A 25143-nucleotide genomic window follows, 5' to 3' on the forward strand; every position below is an offset into this window, starting at 1 on the left:
ATTTTATTTATAATTATTTAAATTTTAATATGAAAATTTGTTAAGGTAAAGACTATATATTATTCAAATAAATTGTAGATCTTTTATGTTGTAACATCTCTGAAATTGACAAGCAAGTTAATAACCATTTTATGTTTTGTAGTAGAAAATTTTAAGACTTATTATAGAAAATTATTATATATTAACTGTATTAATACATTTTCATTTAAGATATGCATGTTAGTTCGTTTATAAAATGATATTATGCAAGTTTCTAGTAAGGCAAAGATCGAAAACACATTCACATATAGTTTGGGTTATGTTTTATTTTACTTTGCTCTTGGAGATGAGTGGGTTTGTACATAATAATATATTACAACAATCTCCCTATATCTCCGTATCTCATAAGTTTTCATTTTGAGTTCATTTCTTGCATGGAAAACATAAGATAAAACATTTTTCTTTTATTTTACTTTAACATTAATTTGTTTGGGAGTATAGAGAACACGGGGAAAGGAAGTCATTTAATGGGAAAGGGAGAAGAGGACTTTTCATTTATGTATGAAAGTTTATTATATAAAATATTTGTTATTTTTACCTGCTTTATTTTCCTATTTTGACCTCTAACTTTATAATCTACCATATTATTTTATTTGAAGCTTAAGAGATAAGTCCATATATTTTGTTTTTATGAGTCTTAAATTTAAATACCCTCCAAATATAATTTTACAATAAGTACACATTTTAATTGAAGAAGAAAAAAGTTATCATGTGGCATTGTTATATAATGTCCCTTAGAAAAATGTTTCTTCGATACGTAATAAACATGAAAACTATAAGATACTTATTTTCTAGATCCAAATCGTGATAGAAATTAATATTGCTTGTTTTGTCTTATTTATATTTAATTATTTAAGCGACCACTTTACGTACCTATTTAAACTTTCTTCACAGTGCTTTCTCTATTGACATGAAGAAAAAAAACTAATGTAAAAAGAACATGTAGAATTCATAAGGAGTTCTAAATCTATTTTGTTGGAGGCTATATTATTCAATTTTCCGGTTAAGAAACAAGATAATAATAGAAAAAAGGCGTTAAAAACTCGTTTAAAACAATGATCTCATTTGAGGAAGTCACTTAATGGGATTCGTAATAAGGTTGTAAGGTCGAATATTTGTTATGGGCACCACATAAACTATTTAATTATATCATTTCATGTAGGAAATTGAAGTTGACGATTATTCTAATTGAAAATACAAAATATACTCTTAAAATGAACTTTTTCCATTTTAATGGGGTACAGAGGGAGTTAGATGAAATTAAAAATTAAAATTTATGCTCATGTTTCACGATTTGATCCATCATAACTGGAAATGAGAAAAATATATGTGTACCAAGGGTTACTCTTTAATAATACACATATGAGAATATGGATTCTATCATAAAAGATTTAATCATTCTCTCCTCATTGTCATAAGGGGAAGTACAAGCACTTGATTTTTATCAAGAGAAAAATAAATCCTAATGATAACTACCTAATGATTATGTACATATAAATTAATCTACATTGTCAAAATAAGATGAATCCTCAACAATGAAAAAAGTTGGTAATTCGATCTCAAAAGGGGTGCAGGTTTCTACTCAATTCATGCATGTTGGTAAAGAATCCGAATAGCCCGTGTTTGTATGGCAAAAGTGATCTTCGTTTATTGCTCCCTTTTCTTGCTTTATTTGTCACATAAAGCTTCTCATAAGCCGTTAATGTATTTTTGGGTTTTTCACCTTTCCTCTTTTTAATAATGATGTTTTCTACATTGGGCTTTATTGACGTTTTTGACTCTGAAGGATTCAATATAACAAAAGAATCCTTACGGTCACTGTTACTTCGAAGATCCAAATTTTGTCTAAATCTCCAGAGATTTGATGATCCTGTTGAGTTGCTTTTCTCGTAACACTCACTTGAAGCCTTCATTGTAATATTTTGCAATATCTCATTTTGAGTTTCTTTAGAAATACCACTCGATATTGATTGTGGACTTACAGAATTCTTAATAAAGATGTTCTTTAGAGGATGTCGAATATGTGAAGCATTGTTATTTATGGTGGGGAATAATTGAAGCGATTGGTCAAAAGTAGGCAGTAATGCTCTCATTTTTCCATTTTCAAATATGTCATCGGCAAATATATGCATTCCTTTGACATCGGTGCATGCAAAACTAAATTCTTGTTCTTCATTATTTTCTTCGTCGCTTTTTTGAATTTGTTGATTTGTGCTACAATGCGATTGAGAGTTATCTTGAGCGGGAGCAAAGACATCAAAATCTAATACAGTGTCATTGTTAATGTGTTTTTTTGTGCTACAATATGGATCAAGATTATCTTGGATGAAAGCAAAGTTATCAAAATCAAAAGAAGCATCGTCACTTATTTGGTCATTTGTGCCACAACATGGATCAACTTTATCTTGAATAGGAGATAAGCAAGAAAAATCAAGGAAAGGGTGAGGTGTACAAAGGATTGATAGTGCTTGCACCCTTAACATCTCTATATTTGAGTTTGTCTTCTGCATTTTGTTTTAATAGAGAGATTGAGAAATGTGGTGAAGTAACTTTGTTATTGAAAGTGATTGTTAAATGAGAGATATTTATATATAAACAACAATTTTTTATTGTATTTTGTTAGTTCAATGGAACACGGTTAGCTTGGATATTTAAGGAGGTAGTTACATGCGAAAGGTGTGAAGATTATTAAAAACTTGCTAATTTGTTTAAGTTATACCTTATATTTGTTTCGAAACAATTTTAGGCCAAATAAATTTATTTATTTATTTTTTTCAATTAAGGAAATTATATTTGGATTTAAAACCGATTCCCCTCTTTTAGAAAATTATTTTTCTGTTATCATGTGTTAGCGGTGTTAAACTGCTTATGGGTAAGTGCAGCCGCTTCAGTTTTGCTTGTTAGTGGCTACTTATAAAGTTTGTTTGTCGATTATGATTTTCTTGTTGGTTACTAAATTAAAAATAATAAATTGAAATTGAAAAATTAAAATTAAACTTGGATGGAAACACTTTATATTTAAAATTCATGACATTGTCCTTACGTAAAAAAATATAATTTAAAAAACATTATAAAATTGAAATATATACTTAATTCTTCTTTAGGAGATAAAACATGTGGATGTATTGTTACAAAGTGTGCTCTAAACATTTTCATATTCTCTATTTATTTGTAAGATTTCCAAATAAATATAGATATAGTTTAAATAGAGAATGCATATTGGTCCTATTTATTTTCCTTCAGAGTGCAATAAAAATATTATTTAGTTGCTTAATGTTGATAGATCTATTTTCGATGATTACATATTATTTTATTTATAATTATTTAAATTTTAATATGAAAATTTGTTAAGGTAAAGACTATATATTATTCAAATAAATTGTAGATCTTTTATGTTGTAACATCTCTGAAATTGACAAGCAAGTTAATAACCATTTTATGTTTTGTAGTAGAAAATTTTAAGACTTATTATAGAAAATTATTATATATTAACTGTATTAATACATTTTCATTTAAGATATGCATGTTAGTTCGTTTATAAAATGATATTATGCAAGTTTCTAGTAAGGCAAAGATCGAAAACACATTCACATATAGTTTGGGTTATGTTTTATTTTACTTTGCTCTTGGAGATGAGTGGGTTTGTACATAATAATATATTACAACAATCTCCCTATATCTCCGTATCTCATAAGTTTTCATTTTGAGTTCATTTCTTGCATGGAAAACATAAGATAAAACATTTTTCTTTTATTTTACTTTAACATTAATTTGTTTGGGAGTATAGAGAACACGGGGAAAGGAAGTCATTTAATGGGAAAGGGAGAAGAGGACTTTTCATTTATGTATGAAAGTTTATTATATAAAATATTTGTTATTTTTACCTGCTTTATTTTCCTATTTTGACCTCTAACTTTATAATCTACCATATTATTTTATTTGAAGCTTAAGAGATAAGTCCATATATTTTGTTTTTATGAGTCTTAAATTTAAATACCCTCCAAATATAATTTTACAATAAGTACACATTTTAATTGAAGAAGAAAAAAGTTATCATGTGGCATTGTTATATAATGTCCCTTAGAAAAATGTTTCTTCGATACGTAATAAACATGAAAACTATAAGATACTTATTTTCTAGATCCAAATCGTGATAGAAATTAATATTGCTTGTTTTGTCTTATTTATATTTAATTATTTAAGCGACCACTTTACGTACCTATTTAAACTTTCTTCACAGTGCTTTCTCTATTGACATGAAGAAAAAAAACTAATGTAAAAAGAACATGTAGAATTCATAAGGAGTTCTAAATCTATTTTGTTGGAGGCTATATTATTCAATTTTCCGGTTAAGAAACAAGATAATAATAGAAAAAAGGCGTTAAAAACTCGTTTAAAACAATGATCTCATTTGAGGAAGTCACTTAATGGGATTCGTAATAAGGTTGTAAGGTCGAATATTTGTTATGGGCACCACATAAACTATTTAATTATATCATTTCATGTAGGAAATTGAAGTTGACGATTATTCTAATTGAAAATACAAAATATACTCTTAAAATGAACTTTTTCCATTTTAATGGGGTACAGAGGGAGTTAGATGAAATTAAAAATTAAAATTTATGCTCATGTTTCACGATTTGATCCATCATAACTGGAAATGAGAAAAATATATGTGTACCAAGGGTTACTCTTTAATAATACACATATGAGAATATGGATTCTATCATAAAAGATTTAATCATTCTCTCCTCATTGTCATAAGGGGAAGTACAAGCACTTGATTTTTATCAAGAGAAAAATAAATCCTAATGATAACTACCTAATGATTATGTACATATAAATTAATCTACATTGTCAAAATAAGATGAATCCTCAACAATGAAAAAAGTTGGTAATTCGATCTCAAAAGGGGTGCAGGTTTCTACTCAATTCATGCATGTTGGTAAAGAATCCGAATAGCCCGTGTTTGTATGGCAAAAGTGATCTTCGTTTATTGCTCCCTTTTCTTGCTTTATTTGTCACATAAAGCTTCTCATAAGCCGTTAATGTATTTTTGGGTTTTTCACCTTTCCTCTTTTTAATAATGATGTTTTCTACATTGGGCTTTATTGACGTTTTTGACTCTGAAGGATTCAATATAACAAAAGAATCCTTACGGTCACTGTTACTTCGAAGATCCAAATTTTGTCTAAATCTCCAGAGATTTGATGATCCTGTTGAGTTGCTTTTCTCGTAACACTCACTTGAAGCCTTCATTGTAATATTTTGCAATATCTCATTTTGAGTTTCTTTAGAAATACCACTCGATATTGATTGTGGACTTACAGAATTCTTAATAAAGATGTTCTTTAGAGGATGTCGAATATGTGAAGCATTGTTATTTATGGTGGGGAATAATTGAAGCGATTGGTCAAAAGTAGGCAGTAATGCTCTCATTTTTCCATTTTCAAATATGTCATCGGCAAATATATGCATTCCTTTGACATCGGTGCATGCAAAACTAAATTCTTGTTCTTCATTATTTTCTTCGTCGCTTTTTTGAATTTGTTGATTTGTGCTACAATGCGATTGAGAGTTATCTTGAGCGGGAGCAAAGACATCAAAATCTAATACAGTGTCATTGTTAATGTGTTTTTTTGTGCTACAATATGGATCAAGATTATCTTGGATGAAAGCAAAGTTATCAAAATCAAAAGAAGCATCGTCACTTATTTGGTCATTTGTGCCACAACATGGATCAACTTTATCTTGAATAGGAGATAAGCAAGAAAAATCAAGGAAAGGGTGAGGTGTACAAAGGATTGATAGTGCTTGCACCCTTAACATCTCTATATTTGAGTTTGTCTTCTGCATTTTGTTTTAATAGAGAGATTGAGAAATGTGGTGAAGTAACTTTGTTATTGAAAGTGATTGTTAAATGAGAGATATTTATATATAAACAACAATTTTTTATTGTATTTTGTTAGTTCAATGGAACACGGTTAGCTTGGATATTTAAGGAGGTAGTTACATGCGAAAGGTGTGAAGATTATTAAAAACTTGCTAATTTGTTTAAGTTATACCTTATATTTGTTTCGAAACAATTTTAGGCCAAATAAATTTATTTATTTATTTCAATTAAGGAAATTATATTTGGATTTAAAACCGATTCCCCTCTTTTAGAAAATTATTTTTCTGTTATCATGTGTTAGCGGTGTTAAACTGCTTATGGGTAAGTGCAGCCGCTTCAGTTTTGCTTGTTAGTGGCTACTTATAAAGTTTGTTTGTCGATTATGATTTTCTTGTTGGTTACTAAATTAAAAATAATAAATTGAAATTGAAAAATTAAAATTAAACTTGGATGGAAACACTTTATATTTAAAATTCATGACATTGTCCTTACGTAAAAAAATATAATTTAAAAAACATTATAAAATTGAAATATATACTTAATTCTTCTTTAGGAGATAAAACATGTGGATGTATTGTTACAAAGTGTGCTCTAAACATTTTCATATTCTCTATTTATTTGTAAGATTTCCAAATAAATATAGATATAGTTTAAATAGAGAATGCATATTGGTCCTATTTATTTTCCTTCAGAGTGCAATAAAAATATTATTTAGTTGCTTAATGTTGATAGATCTATTTTCGATGATTACATATTATTTTATTTATAATTATTTAAATTTTAATATGAAAATTTGTTAAGGTAAAGACTATATATTATTCAAATAAATTGTAGATCTTTTATGTTGTAACATCTCTGAAATTGACAAGCAAGTTAATAACCATTTTATGTTTTGTAGTAGAAAATTTTAAGACTTATTATAGAAAATTATTATATATTAACTGTATTAATACATTTTCATTTAAGATATGCATGTTAGTTCGTTTATAAAATGATATTATGCAAGTTTCTAGTAAGGCAAAGATCGAAAACACATTCACATATAGTTTGGGTTATGTTTTATTTTACTTTGCTCTTGGAGATGAGTGGGTTTGTACATAATAATATATTACAACAATCTCCCTATATCTCCGTATCTCATAAGTTTTCATTTTGAGTTCATTTCTTGCATGGAAAACATAAGATAAAACATTTTTCTTTTATTTTACTTTAACATTAATTTGTTTGGGAGTATAGAGAACACGGGGAAAGGAAGTCATTTAATGGGAAAGGGAGAAGAGGACTTTTCATTTATGTATGAAAGTTTATTATATAAAATATTTGTTATTTTTACCTGCTTTATTTTCCTATTTTGACCTCTAACTTTATAATCTACCATATTATTTTATTTGAAGCTTAAGAGATAAGTCCATATATTTTGTTTTTATGAGTCTTAAATTTAAATACCCTCCAAATATAATTTTACAATAAGTACACATTTTAATTGAAGAAGAAAAAAGTTATCATGTGGCATTGTTATATAATGTCCCTTAGAAAAATGTTTCTTCGATACGTAATAAACATGAAAACTATAAGATACTTATTTTCTAGATCCAAATCGTGATAGAAATTAATATTGCTTGTTTTGTCTTATTTATATTTAATTATTTAAGCGACCACTTTACGTACCTATTTAAACTTTCTTCACAGTGCTTTCTCTATTGACATGAAGAAAAAAAACTAATGTAAAAAGAACATGTAGAATTCATAAGGAGTTCTAAATCTATTTTGTTGGAGGCTATATTATTCAATTTTCCGGTTAAGAAACAAGATAATAATAGAAAAAAGGCGTTAAAAACTCGTTTAAAACAATGATCTCATTTGAGGAAGTCACTTAATGGGATTCGTAATAAGGTTGTAAGGTCGAATATTTGTTATGGGCACCACATAAACTATTTAATTATATCATTTCATGTAGGAAATTGAAGTTGACGATTATTCTAATTGAAAATACAAAATATACTCTTAAAATGAACTTTTTCCATTTTAATGGGGTACAGAGGGAGTTAGATGAAATTAAAAATTAAAATTTATGCTCATGTTTCACGATTTGATCCATCATAACTGGAAATGAGAAAAATATATGTGTACCAAGGGTTACTCTTTAATAATACACATATGAGAATATGGATTCTATCATAAAAGATTTAATCATTCTCTCCTCATTGTCATAAGGGGAAGTACAAGCACTTGATTTTTATCAAGAGAAAAATAAATCCTAATGATAACTACCTAATGATTATGTACATATAAATTAATCTACATTGTCAAAATAAGATGAATCCTCAACAATGAAAAAAGTTGGTAATTCGATCTCAAAAGGGGTGCAGGTTTCTACTCAATTCATGCATGTTGGTAAAGAATCCGAATAGCCCGTGTTTGTATGGCAAAAGTGATCTTCGTTTATTGCTCCCTTTTCTTGCTTTATTTGTCACATAAAGCTTCTCATAAGCCGTTAATGTATTTTTGGGTTTTTCACCTTTCCTCTTTTTAATAATGATGTTTTCTACATTGGGCTTTATTGACGTTTTTGACTCTGAAGGATTCAATATAACAAAAGAATCCTTACGGTCACTGTTACTTCGAAGATCCAAATTTTGTCTAAATCTCCAGAGATTTGATGATCCTGTTGAGTTGCTTTTCTCGTAACACTCACTTGAAGCCTTCATTGTAATATTTTGCAATATCTCATTTTGAGTTTCTTTAGAAATACCACTCGATATTGATTGTGGACTTACAGAATTCTTAATAAAGATGTTCTTTAGAGGATGTCGAATATGTGAAGCATTGTTATTTATGGTGGGGAATAATTGAAGCGATTGGTCAAAAGTAGGCAGTAATGCTCTCATTTTTCCATTTTCAAATATGTCATCGGCAAATATATGCATTCCTTTGACATCGGTGCATGCAAAACTAAATTCTTGTTCTTCATTATTTTCTTCGTCGCTTTTTTGAATTTGTTGATTTGTGCTACAATGCGATTGAGAGTTATCTTGAGCGGGAGCAAAGACATCAAAATCTAATACAGTGTCATTGTTAATGTGTTTTTTTGTGCTACAATATGGATCAAGATTATCTTGGATGAAAGCAAAGTTATCAAAATCAAAAGAAGCATCGTCACTTATTTGGTCATTTGTGCCACAACATGGATCAACTTTATCTTGAATAGGAGATAAGCAAGAAAAATCAAGGAAAGGGTGAGGTGTACAAAGGATTGATAGTGCTTGCACCCTTAACATCTCTATATTTGAGTTTGTCTTCTGCATTTTGTTTTAATAGAGAGATTGAGAAATGTGGTGAAGTAACTTTGTTATTGAAAGTGATTGTTAAATGAGAGATATTTATATATAAACAACAATTTTTTATTGTATTTTGTTAGTTCAATGGAACACGGTTAGCTTGGATATTTAAGGAGGTAGTTACATGCGAAAGGTGTGAAGATTATTAAAAACTTGCTAATTTGTTTAAGTTATACCTTATATTTGTTTCGAAACAATTTTAGGCCAAATAAATTTATTTTTTATTTTTTTCAATTAAGGAAATTATATTTGGATTTAAAACCGATTCCCCTCTTTTAGAAAATTATTTTTCTGTTATCATGTGTTAGCGGTGTTAAACTGCTTATGGGTAAGTGCAGCCGCTTCAGTTTTGCTTGTTAGTGGCTACTTATAAAGTTTGTTTGTCGATTATGATTTTCTTGTTGGTTACTAAATTAAAAATAATAAATTGAAATTGAAAAATTAAAATTAAACTTGGATGGAAACACTTTATATTTAAAATTCATGACATTGTCCTTACGTAAAAAAATATAATTTAAAAAACATTATAAAATTGAAATATATACTTAATTCTTCTTTAGGAGATAAAACATGTGGATGTATTGTTACAAAGTGTGCTCTAAACATTTTCATATTCTCTATTTATTTGTAAAATTTCCAAATAAATATAGATATAGTTTAAATAGAGAATGCATATTGGTCCTATTTATTTTCCTTCAGAGTGCAATAAAAATATTATTTAGTTGCTTAATGTTGATAGATCTATTTTCGATGATTACATATTATTTTATTTATAATTATTTAAATTTTAATATGAAAATTTGTTAAGGTAAAGACTATATATTATTCAAATAAATTGTAGATCTTTTATGTTGTAACATCTCTGAAATTGACAAGCAAGTTAATAACCATTTTATGTTTTGTAGTAGAAAATTTTAAGACTTATTATAGAAAATTATTATATATTAACTGTATTAATACATTTTCATTTAAGATATGCATGTTAGTTCGTTTATAAAATGATATTATGCAAGTTTCTAGTAAGGCAAAGATCGAAAACACATTCACATATAGTTTGGGTTATGTTTTATTTTACTTTGCTCTTGGAGATGAGTGGGTTTGTACATAATAATATATTACAACAATCTCCCTATATCTCCGTATCTCATAAGTTTTCATTTTGAGTTCATTTCTTGCATGGAAAACATAAGATAAAACATTTTTCTTTTATTTTACTTTAACATTAATTTGTTTGGGAGTATAGAGAACACGGGGAAAGGAAGTCATTTAATGGGAAAGGGAGAAGAGGACTTTTCATTTATGTATGAAAGTTTATTATATAAAATATTTGTTATTTTTACCTGCTTTATTTTCCTATTTTGACCTCTAACTTTATAATCTACCATATTATTTTATTTGAAGCTTAAGAGATAAGTCCATATATTTTGTTTTTATGAGTCTTAAATTTAAATACCCTCCAAATATAATTTTACAATAAGTACACATTTTAATTGAAGAAGAAAAAAGTTATCATGTGGCATTGTTATATAATGTCCCTTAGAAAAATGTTTCTTCGATACGTAATAAACATGAAAACTATAAGATACTTATTTTCTAGATCCAAATCGTGATAGAAATTAATATTGCTTGTTTTGTCTTATTTATATTTAATTATTTAAGCGACCACTTTACGTACCTATTTAAACTTTCTTCACAGTGCTTTCTCTATTGACATGAAGAAAAAAAACTAATGTAAAAAGAACATGTAGAATTCATAAGGAGTTCTAAATCTATTTTGTTGGAGGCTATATTATTCAATTTTCCGGTTAAGAAACAAGATAATAATAGAAAAAAGGCGTTAAAAACTCGTTTAAAACAATGATCTCATTTGAGGAAGTCACTTAATGGGATTCGTAATAAGGTTGTAAGGTCGAATATTTGTTATGGGCACCACATAAACTATTTAATTATATCATTTCATGTAGGAAATTGAAGTTGACGATTATTCTAATTGAAAATACAAAATATACTCTTAAAATGAACTTTTTCCATTTTAATGGGGTACAGAGGGAGTTAGATGAAATTAAAAATTAAAATTTATGCTCATGTTTCACGATTTGATCCATCATAACTGGAAATGAGAAAAATATATGTGTACCAAGGGTTACTCTTTAATAATACACATATGAGAATATGGATTCTATCATAAAAGATTTAATCATTCTCTCCTCATTGTCATAAGGGGAAGTACAAGCACTTGATTTTTATCAAGAGAAAAATAAATCCTAATGATAACTACCTAATGATTATGTACATATAAATTAATCTACATTGTCAAAATAAGATGAATCCTCAACAATGAAAAAAGTTGGTAATTCGATCTCAAAAGGGGTGCAGGTTTCTACTCAATTCATGCATGTTGGTAAAGAATCCGAATAGCCCGTGTTTGTATGGCAAAAGTGATCTTCGTTTATTGCTCCCTTTTCTTGCTTTATTTGTCACATAAAGCTTCTCATAAGCCGTTAATGTATTTTTGGGTTTTTCACCTTTCCTCTTTTTAATAATGATGTTTTCTACATTGGGCTTTATTGACGTTTTTGACTCTGAAGGATTCAATATAACAAAAGAATCCTTATGGTCACTGTTACTTCGAAGATCCAAATTTTGTCTAAATCTCCAGAGATTTGATGATCCTGTTGAGTTGCTTTTCTCGTAACACTCACTTGAAGCCTTCATTGTAATATTTTGCAATATCTCATTTTGAGTTTCTTTAGAAATACCACTCGATATTGATTGTGGACTTACAGAATTCTTAATAAAGATGTTCTTTAGAGGATGTCGAATATGTGAAGCATTGTTATTTATGGTGGGGAATAATTGAAGCGATTGGTCAAAAGTAGGCAGTAATGCTCTCATTTTTCCATTTTCAAATATGTCATCGGCAAATATATGCATTCCTTTGACATCGGTGCATGCAAAACTAAATTCTTGTTCTTCATTATTTTCTTCGTCGCTTTTTTGAATTTGTTGATTTGTGCTACAATGCGATTGAGAGTTATCTTGAGCGGGAGCAAAGTCATCAAAATCTAATACAGTGTCATTGTTAATGTGTTTTTTTGTGCTACAATATGGATCAAGATTATCTTGGATGAAAGCAAAGTTATCAAAATCAAAAGAAGCATCGTCACTTATTTGGTCATTTGTGCCACAACATGGATCAACTTTATCTTGAATAGGAGATAAGCAAGAAAAATCAAGGAAAGGGTGAGGTGTACAAAGGATTGATAGTGCTTGCACCCTTAACATCTCTATATTTGAGTTTGTCTTCTGCATTTTGTTTTAATAGAGAGATTGAGAAATGTGGTGAAGTAACTTTGTTATTGAAAGTGATTGTTAAATGAGAGATATTTATATATAAACAACAATTTTTTATTGTATTTTGTTAGTTCAATGGAACACGGTTAGCTTGGATATTTAAGGAGGTAGTTACATGCGAAAGGTGTGAAGATTATTAAAAACTTGCTAATTTTTTTAAGTTATACCTTATATTTGTTTCGAAACAATTTTAGGCCAAATAAATTTATTTTTTTATTTTTTTCAATTAAGGAAATTATATTTGGATTTAAAACCGATTCCCCTCTTTTAGAAAATTATTTTTCTGTTATCATGTGTTAGCGGTGTTAAACTGCTTATGGGTAAGTGCAGCCGCTTCAGTTTTGCTTGTTAGTGGCTACTTATAAAGTTTGTTTGTCGATTATGATTTTCTTGTTGGTTACTAAATTAAAAATAATAAATTGAAATTGAAAAATTAAAATTAAACTTGGATGGAAACACTTTATATTTAAAATTCATGACATTGTCCTTACGTAAAAAAATATAATTTAAAAAACATTATAAAATTGAAATATATACTTAATTCTTCTTTAGGAGATAAAACATGTGGATGTATTGTTACAAAGTGTGCTCTAAACATTTTCATATTCTCTATTTATTTGTAAAATTTCCAAATAAATATAGATATAGTTTAAATAGAGAATGCATATTGGTCCTATTTATTTTCCTTCAGAGTGCAATAAAAATATTATTTAGTTGCTTAATGTTGATAGATCTATTTTCGATGATTACATATTATTTTATTTATAATTATTTAAATTTTAATATGAAAATTTGTTAAGGTAAAGACTATATATTATTCAAATAAATTGTAGATCTTTTATGTTGTAACATCTCTGAAATTGACAAGCAAGTTAATAACCATTTTATGTTTTGTAGTAGAAAATTTTAAGACTTATTATAGAAAATTATTATATATTAACTGTATTAATACATTTTCATTTAAGATATGCATGTTAGTTCGTTTATAAAATGATATTATGCAAGTTTCTAGTAAGGCAAAGATCGAAAACACATTCACATATAGTTTGGGTTATGTTTTATTTTACTTTGCTCTTGGAGATGAGTGGGTTTGTACATAATAATATATTACAACAATCTCCCTATATCTCCGTATCTCATAAGTTTTCATTTTGAGTTCATTTCTTGCATGGAAAACATAAGATAAAACATTTTTCTTTTATTTTACTTTAACATTAATTTGTTTGGGAGTATAGAGAACACGGGGAAAGGAAGTCATTTAATGGGAAAGGGAGAAGAGGACTTTTCATTTATGTATGAAAGTTTATTATATAAAATATTTGTTATTTTTACCTGCTTTATTTTCCTATTTTGACCTCTAACTTTATAATCTACCATATTATTTTATTTGAAGCTTAAGAGATAAGTCCATATATTTTGTTTTTATGAGTCTTAAATTTAAATACCCTCCAAATATAATTTTACAATAAGTACACATTTTAATTGAAGAAGAAAAAAGTTATCATGTGGCATTGTTATATAATGTCCCTTAGAAAAATGTTTCTTCGATACGTAATAAACATGAAAACTATAAGATACTTATTTTCTAGATCCAAATCGTGATAGAAATTAATATTGCTTGTTTTGTCTTATTTATATTTAATTATTTAAGCGACCACTTTACGTACCTATTTAAACTTTCTTCACAGTGCTTTCTCTATTGACATGAAGAAAAAAAACTAATGTAAAAAGAACATGTAGAATTCATAAGGAGTTCTAAATCTATTTTGTTGGAGGCTATATTATTCAATTTCCGGTTAAGAAACAAGATAATAATAGAAAAAAAGCGTTAAAAACTCGTTTAAAACAATGATCTCATTTGAGGAAGTCACTTAATGGGATTCGTAATAAGGTTGTAAGGTCGAATATTTGTTATGGGCACCACATAAACTATTTAATTATATCATTTCATGTAGGAAATTGAAGTTGACGATTATTCTAATTGAAAATACAAAATATACTCTTAAAATGAACTTTTTCCATTTTAATGGGGTACAGAGGGAGTTAGATGAAATTAAAAATTAAAATTTATGCTCATGTTTCACGATTTGATCCATCATAACTGGAAATGAGAAAAATATATGTGTACCAAGGGTTACTCTTTAATAATACACATATGAGAATATGGATTCTATCATAAAAGATTTAATCATTCTCTCCTCATTGTCATAAGGGGAAGTACAAGCACTTGATTTTTATCAAGAGAAAAATAAATCCTAATGATAACTACCTAATGATTATGTACATATAAATTAATCTACATTGTCAAAATAAGATGAATCCTCAACAATGAAAAAAGTTGGTAATTCGATCTCAAAAGGGGTGCAGGTTTCTACTCAATTCATGCATGTTGGTAAAGAATCCGAATAGCCCGTGTTTGTATGGCAAAAGTGATCTTCGTTTATTGCTCCCTTTTCTTGCTTTATTTGTCACATAAAGCTTCTCATAAGCCGTTAATGTATTTTTGGGTTTTTCACCTTTCCTCTTTTTAATAATGATGTTTTCTACATTGGGCTTTATTGACGTTTTTGACTCTGAAGGATTCAATATAACAAAAGAATCCTTATGGTCACTGTTACTTCGAAGATCCAAATTTTGTCTAAATCTCCAGAGATTTGATGATCCTGTTGAGTTGCTTTTCTCGTAACACTCACTTGAAGCCTTCATTGTAATATTTTGCAATATCTCATTTTGAGTTTCTTTAGAAATACCACTCGATATTGATTGTGGACTTACAGAATTCTTAATAAAGATGTTCCTTAGAGGATGTCGAATATGTGAAGCATTGTTATTTATGGTGGGGAATAATTGAAGCGATTGGTCAAAAGTAGGCAGTAATGCTCTCATTTTTCCATTTTCAAATATGTCATCGGCAAATATATGCATTCCTTTGACATCGGTGCATGCAAAACTAAATTCTTGTTCTTCATTATTTTCTTCGTCGCTTTTTTGAATTTGTTGATTTGTGCTACAATGCGATTGAGAGTTATCTTGAGCGGGAGCAAAGACATCAAAATCTAATACAGTGTCGTTGTTAATGTGTTTTTTTGTGCTACAATATGGGTCAAGATTATCTTTGATGAAAGCAAAGTTATCAAAATCAAAAGAAGCATCGTCACTTATTTGGTCATTTGTGCCACAACATGGATCAACTTTATCTTGAATAGGAGATAAGCAAGAAAAATCAAGGAAAGGGTGAGGTGTACAAAGGATTGATAGTGCTTGCACCCTTAACATCTCTATATTTGAGTTTGTCTTCTGCATTTTGTTTTAATAGAGAGATTGAGAAATGTGGTGAAGTAACTTTGTTATTGAAAGTGATTGTTAAATGAGAGATATTTATATATAAACAACAATTTTTTATTGTATTTTGTTAGTTCAATGGAACACGGTTAGCTTGGATATTTAAGGAGGTAGTTACATGCGAAAGGTGTGAAGATTATTAAAAACTTGCTAATTTGTTTAAGTTATACCTTATATTTGTTTCGAAACAATTTTAGGCCAAATAAATTTTTTTTTTTTTTTTCAATTAAGGAAATTATATATGGATTTAAAACCGATTCCCCTCTTTTAGAAAATTATTTTTCTGTTATCATGTGTTAGCGGTGTTAAACTGCTTATGGGTAAGTGCAGCCGCTTCAGTTTTGCTTGTTAGTGGCTACTTATAAAGTTTGTTTGTCGATTATGATTTTCTTGTTGGTTACTAAATTAAAAATAATAAATTGAAATTGAAAAATTAAAATTAAACTTGGATGGAAACACTTTATATTTAAAATTCATGACATTGTCCTTACGTAAAAAAATATAATTTAAAAAACATTATAAAATTGAAATATATACTTAATTCTTCTTTAGGAGATAAAACATGTGGATGTATTGTTACAAAGTGTGCTCTAAACATTTTCATATTCTCTATTTATTTGTAAAATTTCCAAATAAATATAGATATAGTTTAAATAGAGAATGCATATTGGTCCTATTTATTTTCCTTCAGAGTGCAATAAAAAATTATTTAGTTGCTTAATGTTGATAGATCTATTTTCGATGATTACATATTATTTTATTTATAATTATTTAAATTTTAATATGAAAATTTGTTAAGGTAAAGACTATATATTATTCAAATAAATTGTAGATCTTTTATGTTGTAACATCTCTGAAATTGACAAGCAAGTTAATAACCATTTTATGTTTTGTAGTAGAAAATTTTAAGACTTATTATAGAAAATTATTATATATTAACTGTATTAATACATTTTCATTTAAGATATGCATGTTAGTTCGTTTATAAAATGATATTATGCAAGTTTCTAGTAAGGCAAAGATCGAAAACACATTCACATATAGTTTGGGTTATGTTTTATTTTACTTTGCTCTTGGAGATGAGTGGGTTTGTACATAATAATATATTACAACAATCTCCCTATATCTCCGTATCTCATAAGTTTTCATTTTGAGTTCATTTCTTGCATGGAAAACATAAGATAAAACATTTTTCTTTTATTTTACTTTAACATTAATTTGTTTGGGAGTATAGAGAACACGGGGAAAGGAAGTCATTTAATGGGAAAGGGAGAAGAGGACTTTTCATTTATGTATGAAAGTTTATTATATAAAATATTTGTTATTTTTACCTGCTTTATTTTCCTATTTTGACCTCTAACTTTATAATCTACCATATTATTTTATTTGAAGCTTAAGAGATAAGTCCATATATTTTGTTTTTATGAGTCTTAAATTTAAATACCCTCCAAATATAATTTTACAATAAGTACACATTTTAATTGAAGAAGAAAAAAGTTATCATGTGGCATTGTTATATAATGTCCCTTAGAAAAATGTTTCTTCGATACGTAATAAACATGAAAACTATAAGATACTTATTTTCTAGATCCAAATCGTGATAGAAATTAATATTGCTTGTTTTGTCTTATTTATATTTAATTATTTAAGCGACCACTTTACGTACCTATTTAAACTTTCTTCACAGTGCTTTCTCTATTGACATGAAGAAAAAAAACTAATGTAAAAAGAACATGTAGAATTCATAAGGAGTTCTAAATCTATTTTGTTGGAGGCTATATTATTCAATTTTCCGGTTAAGAAACAAGATAATAATAGAAAAAAAGGCGTTAAAAACTCGTTTAAAACAATGATCTCATTTGAGGAAGTCACTTAATGGGATTCGTAATAAGGTTGTAAGGTCGAATATTTGTTATGGGCACCACATAAACTATTTAATTATATCATTTCATGTAGGAAATTGAAGTTGACGATTATTCTAATTGAAAATACAAAATATACTCTTAAAATGAACTTTTTCCATTTTAATGGGGTACAGAGGGAGTTAGATGAAATTAAAAATTAAAATTTATGCTCATGTTTCACGATTTGATCCATCATAACTGGAAATGAGAAAAATATATGTGTACCAAGGGTTACTCTTTAATAATACACATATGAGAATATGGATTCTATCATAAAAGATTTAATCATTCTCTCCTCATTGTCATAAGGGGAAGTACAAGCACTTGATTTTTATCAAGAGAAAAATAAATCCTAATGATAACTACCTAATGATTATGTACATATAAATTAATCTACATTGTCAAAATAAGATGAATCCTCAACAATGAAAAAAGTTGGTAATTCGATCTCAAAAGGGGTGCAGGTTTCTACTCAATTCATGCATGTTGGTAAAGAATCCGAATAGCCCGTGTTTGTATGGCAAAAGTGATCTTCGTTTATTGCTCCCTTTTCTTGCTTTATTTGTCACATAAAGCTTCTCATAAGCCGTTAATGTATTTTTGGGTTTTTCACCTTTCCTCTTTTTAATAATGATGTTTTCTACATTGGGCTTTATTGACGTTTTTGACTCTGAAGGATTCAATATAACAAAAGAATCCTTATGGTCACTGTTACTTCGAAGATCCAAATTTTGTCTAAATCTCCAGAGATTTGATGATCCTGTTGAGTTGCTTTTCTCGTAACACTCACTTGAAGCCTTCATTGTAATATTTTGCAATATCTCATTTTGAGTTTCTTTAGAAATACCACTCGATATTGATTGTGGACTTACAGAATTCTTAATAAAGATGTTCTTTAGAGGATGTCGAATATGTGAAGCATTGTTATTTATGGTGGGGAATAATTGAAGCGATTGGTCAAAAGTAGGCAGTAATGCTCTCATTTTTCCATTTTCAAATATGTCATCGGCAAATATATGCATTCCTTTGACATCGGTGCATGCAAAACTAAATTCTTGTTCTTCATTATTTTCTTCGTCGCTTTTTTGAATTTGTTGATTTGTGCTACAATGCGATTGAGAGTTATCTTGAGCGGGAGCAAAGACATCAAAATCTAATACAGTGTCATTGTTAATGTGTTTTTTTGTGCTACAATATGGATCAAGATTATCTTGGATGAAAGCAAAGTTATCAAAATCAAAAGAAGCATCGTCACTTATTTGGTCATTTGTGCCACAACATGGATCAACTTTATCTTGAATAGGAGATAAGCAAGAAAAATCAAGGAAAGGGTGAGGTGTACAAAGGATTGATAGTGCTTGCACCCTTAACATCTCTATATTTGAGTTTGTTTTCTGCATTTTGTTTTAATAGAGAGATTGAGAAATGTGGTGAAGTAACTTTGTTATTGAAAGTGATTGTTAAATGAGAGATAATTATATATAAACAACAATTTTGTATTGTATTATGTTAGTTCAATGGAACACGGTTAGCTTGGATATTTAAGGAGGTAGTTACATGCGGAAGGTGTGAAGATTATTAAAAACTTGCTAATTCGTTTAAGTTATACGTTATATTTGTTTCGAAACAATTTTAGGCCAAATAAATTTATTTTTTATTTTTTCAATTAAGGAAATTATATTTGGATTTAAAACCGATTCCCCTCTTTTAGAAAATTATTTTTCTGTTATCATGTGTTAGCGGTGTTAAACTGCTTATGGGTAAGTGCAGCCGCTTCAGTTTTGCTTGTTAGTGGCTACTTATAAAGTTTGTTTGTCGATTATGATTTTCTTGTTGGTTACTAAATTAAAAATAATAAAATGAAATTGAAAAATTAAAATTAAACTTGGATGGAAACACTTTATATTTAAAATTCATGACATTGTCCTTACGTAAAAAAATATAATTTAAAAAACATTATAAAATTGAAATATATACTTAATTCTTCTTTAGGAGATAAAACATGTGGATGTATTGTTACAAAGTGTGCTCTAAACATTTTCATATTCTCTATTTATTTGTAAAATTTCCAAATAAATATAGATATAGTTTAAATAGAGAATGCATATTGGTCCTATTTATTTTCCTTCAGAGTGCAATAAAAAAATTATTTAGTTGCTTAATGTTGATAGATCTATTTTCGATGATTACATATTATTTTATTTATAATTATTTAAATTTTAATATGAAAAATTGTTAAGGTAAAGACTATATATTATTCAAATAAATTGTAGATCTTTTATGTTGTAACATCTCTGAAATTGACAAGCAAGTTAATAACCATTTTATGTTTTGTAGTAGAAAATTTTAAGACTTATTATAGAAAATTATTATATATTAACTGTATTAATACATTTTCATTTAAGATATGCATGTTAGTTCGTTTATAAAATGATATTATGCAAGTTTCTAGTAAGGCAAAGATCGAAAACACATTCACATATAGTTTGGGTTATGTTTTATTTTACTTTGCTCTTGGAGATGAGTGGGTTTGTACATAATAATATATTACAACAATCTCCCTATATCTCCGTATCTCATAAGTTTTCATTTTGAGTTCATTTCTTGCATGGAAAACATAAGATAAAACATTTTTCTTTTATTTTACTTTAACATTAATTTGTTTGGGAGTATAGAGAACACGGGGAAAGGAAGTCATTTAATGGGAAAGGGAGAAGAGGACTTTTCATTTATGTATGAAAGTTTATTATATAAAATATTTGTTATTTTTACCTGCTTTATTTTCCTATTTTGACCTCTAACTTTATAATCTACCATATTATTTTATTTGAAGCTTAAGAGATAAGTCCATATATTTTGTTTTTATGAGTATTAAATTTAAATACCCTCCAAATATAATTTTACAATAAGTACACATTTTAGTTGAAGAAGAAAAAAGTTATCATGTGGCATTGTTATATAATGTCCCTTAGAAAAATGTTTCTTCGATACGTAATAATCATGAAAACTATAAGATACTTATTTCTAGATCCAAATCGTGATAGAAATTAATATTGCTTGTTTTGTCTTATTTATATTTAATTATTTAAGCGACCACTTTACGTACCTATTTAAACTTTCTTCACAGTGCTTTCTCTATTGACATGAAGAAAAAAAACTAATGTAAAAAGAACATGTAGAATTCATAAGGAGTTCTAAATCTATTTTGTTGGAGGCTATATTATTCAATTTGCCGGTTAAGAAACAAGATAATAATAGAAAAAAAGCATTAAAAACTCGTTTAAAACAATGATCTCATTTGAGGAAGTCACTTAATGGGATTCATAATAAGGTTGTAAGGTCGAATATTTGTTATGGGCACCACATAAACTATTTAATTATATCATTTCATGTAGGAAATTGAAGTTGACGATTATTCTAATTGAAAATACAAAATATACTCTTAAAATGAACTTTTTCCATTTTAATGGGGTACAGAGGGAGTTAGATGAAATTAAAAATTAAAATTTATGCTCATGTTTCACGATTTGATCCATCATAACTGGAAATGAGAAAAATATATGTGTACCAAGTGTTACCCTTTAATAATACACATATGCGAATATGGATTCTATCATAAAAGATTTAATCATTCTCTCCTCATTGTCATAAGGGGAAGTACAAGCACTTGATTTTTATCAAGAGAAAAATAAATCCTAATGATAACTACCTAATGATTATGTACATATAAATTAATCTACATTGTCAAAATAAGATGAATCCTCAACAATGAAAAAAGTTGGTAATTCGATCTCAAAAGGGGTGCAGGTTTCTACTCAATTCATGCATGTTGGTAAAGAATCCGAATAGCCCGTGTTTGTATGGCAAAAGTGATCTTCGTTTATTGCTCCCTTTTCTTGCTTTATTTGTCACATAAAGCTTCTCATAAGCCGTTAATGTATTTTTGGGTTTTTCACCTTTCCTCTTTTTAATAATGATGTTTTCTACATTGGGCTTTATTGACGTTTTTGACTCTGAAGGATTCAATATAACAAAAGAATCCTTATGGTCACTGTTACTTCGAAGATCCAAATTTTGTCTAAATCTCCAGAGATTTGATGATCCTGTTGAGTTGCTTTTCTCGTAACACTCACTTGAAGCCTTCATTGTAATATTTTGCAATATCTCATTTTGAGTTTCTTTAGAAATACCACTCGATATTGACTGTGGACTTAAATAATTCTTAATAAAGATGTTCTTTAGAGGATGTCGAATATGTGAAGCATTGTTATTTATGGTGGGGAATAATTGAAGCGATTGGTCAAAAGTAGGCAGTAATGCTCTCATTTTTCCATTTTCAAATATGTCATCGGCAAATATATGCATTCCTTTGACATTGGTGCATGCAAAACTAAATTCTTGTTCTTCATTATTTTCTTCGTCGCTTTTTTGAATTTGTTGATTTGTGCTACAATGCAATTGAGAGTTATCTTGAGCGGGAGCAAAGACTTCAAAATCTAATACAGTGTCGTTGTTATGTGTTTTTTGTGCTACAATATGGATCAAGATTATCTTGGATGAAAGCAAAGTTATCAAAATCAAAAGAAGCATCGTCACTTATTTGGTCATTTGTGCCACAACATGGATCAACTTTATCTTGAATAGGAGATAAGCAAGAAAAATCAAGGAAAGGGTGAGGTGTACAAAGGATTGATAGTGCTTGCACCCTTAACGTCTCTATATTTGAGTTTGTTTCTGCATTTTGTTTTAATAGAGAGATTGAGAAATATGGTGAAGTAACTTTGTTATTGAAAGTGATTGTTAAATGAGAGATATTTATATATAAACACCAATTTTTTATTGTATTATGTTAGTTCAATGGAACACGGTTAGCTTGGATATTTAAGGAGGTAGTTACATGCGGAAGGTGTGAAGATTATTAAAAACTTGCTAATTTGTTTAAGTTATACCTTATATTGTTTCGAAACAATTTTAGGCCAAATAAATTTATTTTTTATTTTTTTCAATTAAGGAAATTATATTTGGATTTAAAACCGATTCCCCTCTTTTAGAAAATTATTTTTCTGTTATCATGTGTTAGCGGTGTTAAACTGCTTATGGGTAAGTGCAGCCGCTTCAGTTTTGCTTGTTAGTGGCTACTTAAAGTTTGTTTGTCGATTATGATTTTCTTGTTGGTTACTAAATTAAAAATAATAAAATAAAATTGATAAATTAAAATTAAACTTGGATGGAAACACTTTATATTTAAAATCCATGACATTGTCCTTACGTAAAAAAATATAATTTAAAAAACATTATAAAATTGAAATATATACTTAATTCTTCTTTAGGAGATAAAACATGTGGATGTATTGTTACAAAGTGTGCTCTAAACATTTTCATATTCTCTATTTATTTGTAAAATTTCCAAATAAATATAGATATAGTTTAAATAGAGAATGCATATTGGTCCTATTTATTTTCCTTCAGAGTGCAATGAAAAAAATTATTTAGTTGCTTAATGTTGATAGATCTATTTTCGATGATTACATATTATTTTATTTATAATTATTTAAATTTTAATATGAAAATTGTTAAGGTAAAGACTATATATTATTCAAATAAATTGTAGATCTTTATGTTGTAACATCTCTGAAATTGACAAGCAAGTTAATAACCATTTTATGTTTTGTAGTAGAAAATTTTAAGACTTATTATAGAAAATTATTATATATTAACTGTATTAATACATTTTCATTTAAGATATGCATGTTAGTTCGTTTATAAAATGATATTATGCAAGTTTCTAGTAAGGCAAAGATCGAAAACACATTCACATATAGTTTGGGTTATGTTTTATTTTACTTTGCTCTTGGAGATGAGTGGGTTTGTACATAATAATATATTACAACAATCTCCCTATATCTCCTATCTCATAAGTTTCATTTTGAGTTCATTTCTTGCATGGAAAACATAAGATAACACATTTTTTTTATTTTACTTTAACATTAAATGTTTGGGAGTATAGAGACACGGGGAAAGGAAGTCATTTAATGGGAAAGGGAGAAGAGGACTTTCATTTATGTATGAAAGTTTATTATATAAAATATTTGTTATTTTTACCTGCTTTATTTTCCTATTTTGACCTCTAACTTTATAATCTACCATATTATTTATTTGAAGCTTAAGAGATAAGTCCATATATTTGTTTTATGAGTATTAAATTTAAATACCCTCCAAATATAATTTTACAATAAGTACACATTTTAGTTGAAGAAGAAAAAAGTTATCATGTGGCATTGTTATATAATGTCCCTTAGAAAAATGTTTCTTCGATACGTAATAATCATGAAAACTATAAGATACTTATTTTCTAGATCCAAATCGTGATAGAAATTAATATTGCTTGTTTTGTCTTATTTATATTTAATTATTTAAGCGACCACTTTACGTACCTATTTAAACTTTCTTCACAGTGCTTTCTCTATTGACATGAAGAAAAAAAACTAATGTAAAAAGAACATGTAGAATTCATAAGGAGTTCTAAATCTATTTTGTTGGAGGCTATATTATTCAATTTGCCGGTTAAGAAACAAGATAATAATAGAAAAAAAGCATTAAAAACTCGTTTAAAACAATGATCTCATTGAGGAAGTCACTTAATGGGATTCATAATAAGGTTGTAAGGTCGAATATTTGTTATGGGCACCACATAAACTATTAATTATATCATTTCATGTAGGAAATTGAAGTTGACGATTATTCTAATTGAAAATACAAAATATACTCTTAAAATGAACTTTTTCCATTTTAATGGGGTACAGAGGGAGTTAGATGAAATTAAAAATTAAAATTTATGCTCATGTTTCACGATTGATCCATCATAACTGGAAATGAGAAAAATATATGTGTAACAAGTGTTACCTTTAATAAATACACATATGAGAATATGGATTCTATCATAAAAGATTAATCATTCTCTCTCATTGTCATAAGGGGAAGTACAAGCACTTGATTTTATCAAGAGAAAAATAAATCCTAATGATAACTACCTAATGATTATGTACATATAAATTATCTACATTGTCAAAATAAGATGAATCCTCAACAATGAAAAAAGTTGGTAATTCGATCTCAAAAGGGGGCAGGTTTCTACTAATTCATGCATGTTGGTAAAGAATCGAATAGCCCGTGTTTGTATGGCAAAAGTGATCTTCGTTTATTGCTCCCTTTCTGCTTTATTTGTCACATAAAGCTTCTCATAAGCGTTAATGTATTTTGGGTTTTTCACCTT

The 25143-nt window shown here is 27.9% G+C and overlaps 4 protein-coding genes across 4 annotated transcripts; all 4 read right to left on the reverse strand.

Moving 5' to 3' along the window:
• Window positions 1-1598: 1598 nt before the first annotated feature.
• Window positions 1599-2549, reverse strand: LOC127081699 (uncharacterized). Its single transcript, XM_051021925.1, has one exon. The coding sequence runs from the start codon at window positions 2547-2549 to the stop codon at window positions 1599-1601; it is 951 nt and encodes a 316-aa protein (XP_050877882.1).
• Window positions 2550-4944: 2395 nt separating this feature from the next.
• LOC127081700 (uncharacterized) lies at window positions 4945-5895 on the reverse strand. Its single transcript, XM_051021926.1, has one exon. It carries the CDS (start codon window positions 5893-5895, stop codon window positions 4945-4947), a length of 951 nt encoding a protein of 316 aa, XP_050877883.1.
• A 2391-nt stretch (window positions 5896-8286) lies between these two features.
• LOC127081701 (uncharacterized) lies at window positions 8287-9237 on the reverse strand. The gene has a single exon (XM_051021927.1). It carries the CDS (start codon window positions 9235-9237, stop codon window positions 8287-8289), a length of 951 nt encoding a protein of 316 aa, XP_050877884.1.
• A 9082-nt stretch (window positions 9238-18319) lies between these two features.
• Window positions 18320-19243, reverse strand: LOC127081702 (uncharacterized). Its single transcript, XM_051021928.1, has one exon. It carries the CDS (start codon window positions 19241-19243, stop codon window positions 18320-18322), a length of 924 nt encoding a protein of 307 aa, XP_050877885.1.
• Between the last annotated feature and the right edge of the window lie 5900 nt (window positions 19244-25143).

Source organism: Lathyrus oleraceus, chromosome 5, assembly GCF_024323335.1.
Source record: "Lathyrus oleraceus cultivar Zhongwan6 chromosome 5, CAAS_Psat_ZW6_1.0, whole genome shotgun sequence".
Lineage (NCBI taxonomy): Eukaryota > Viridiplantae > Streptophyta > Magnoliopsida > Fabales > Fabaceae > Lathyrus > Lathyrus oleraceus.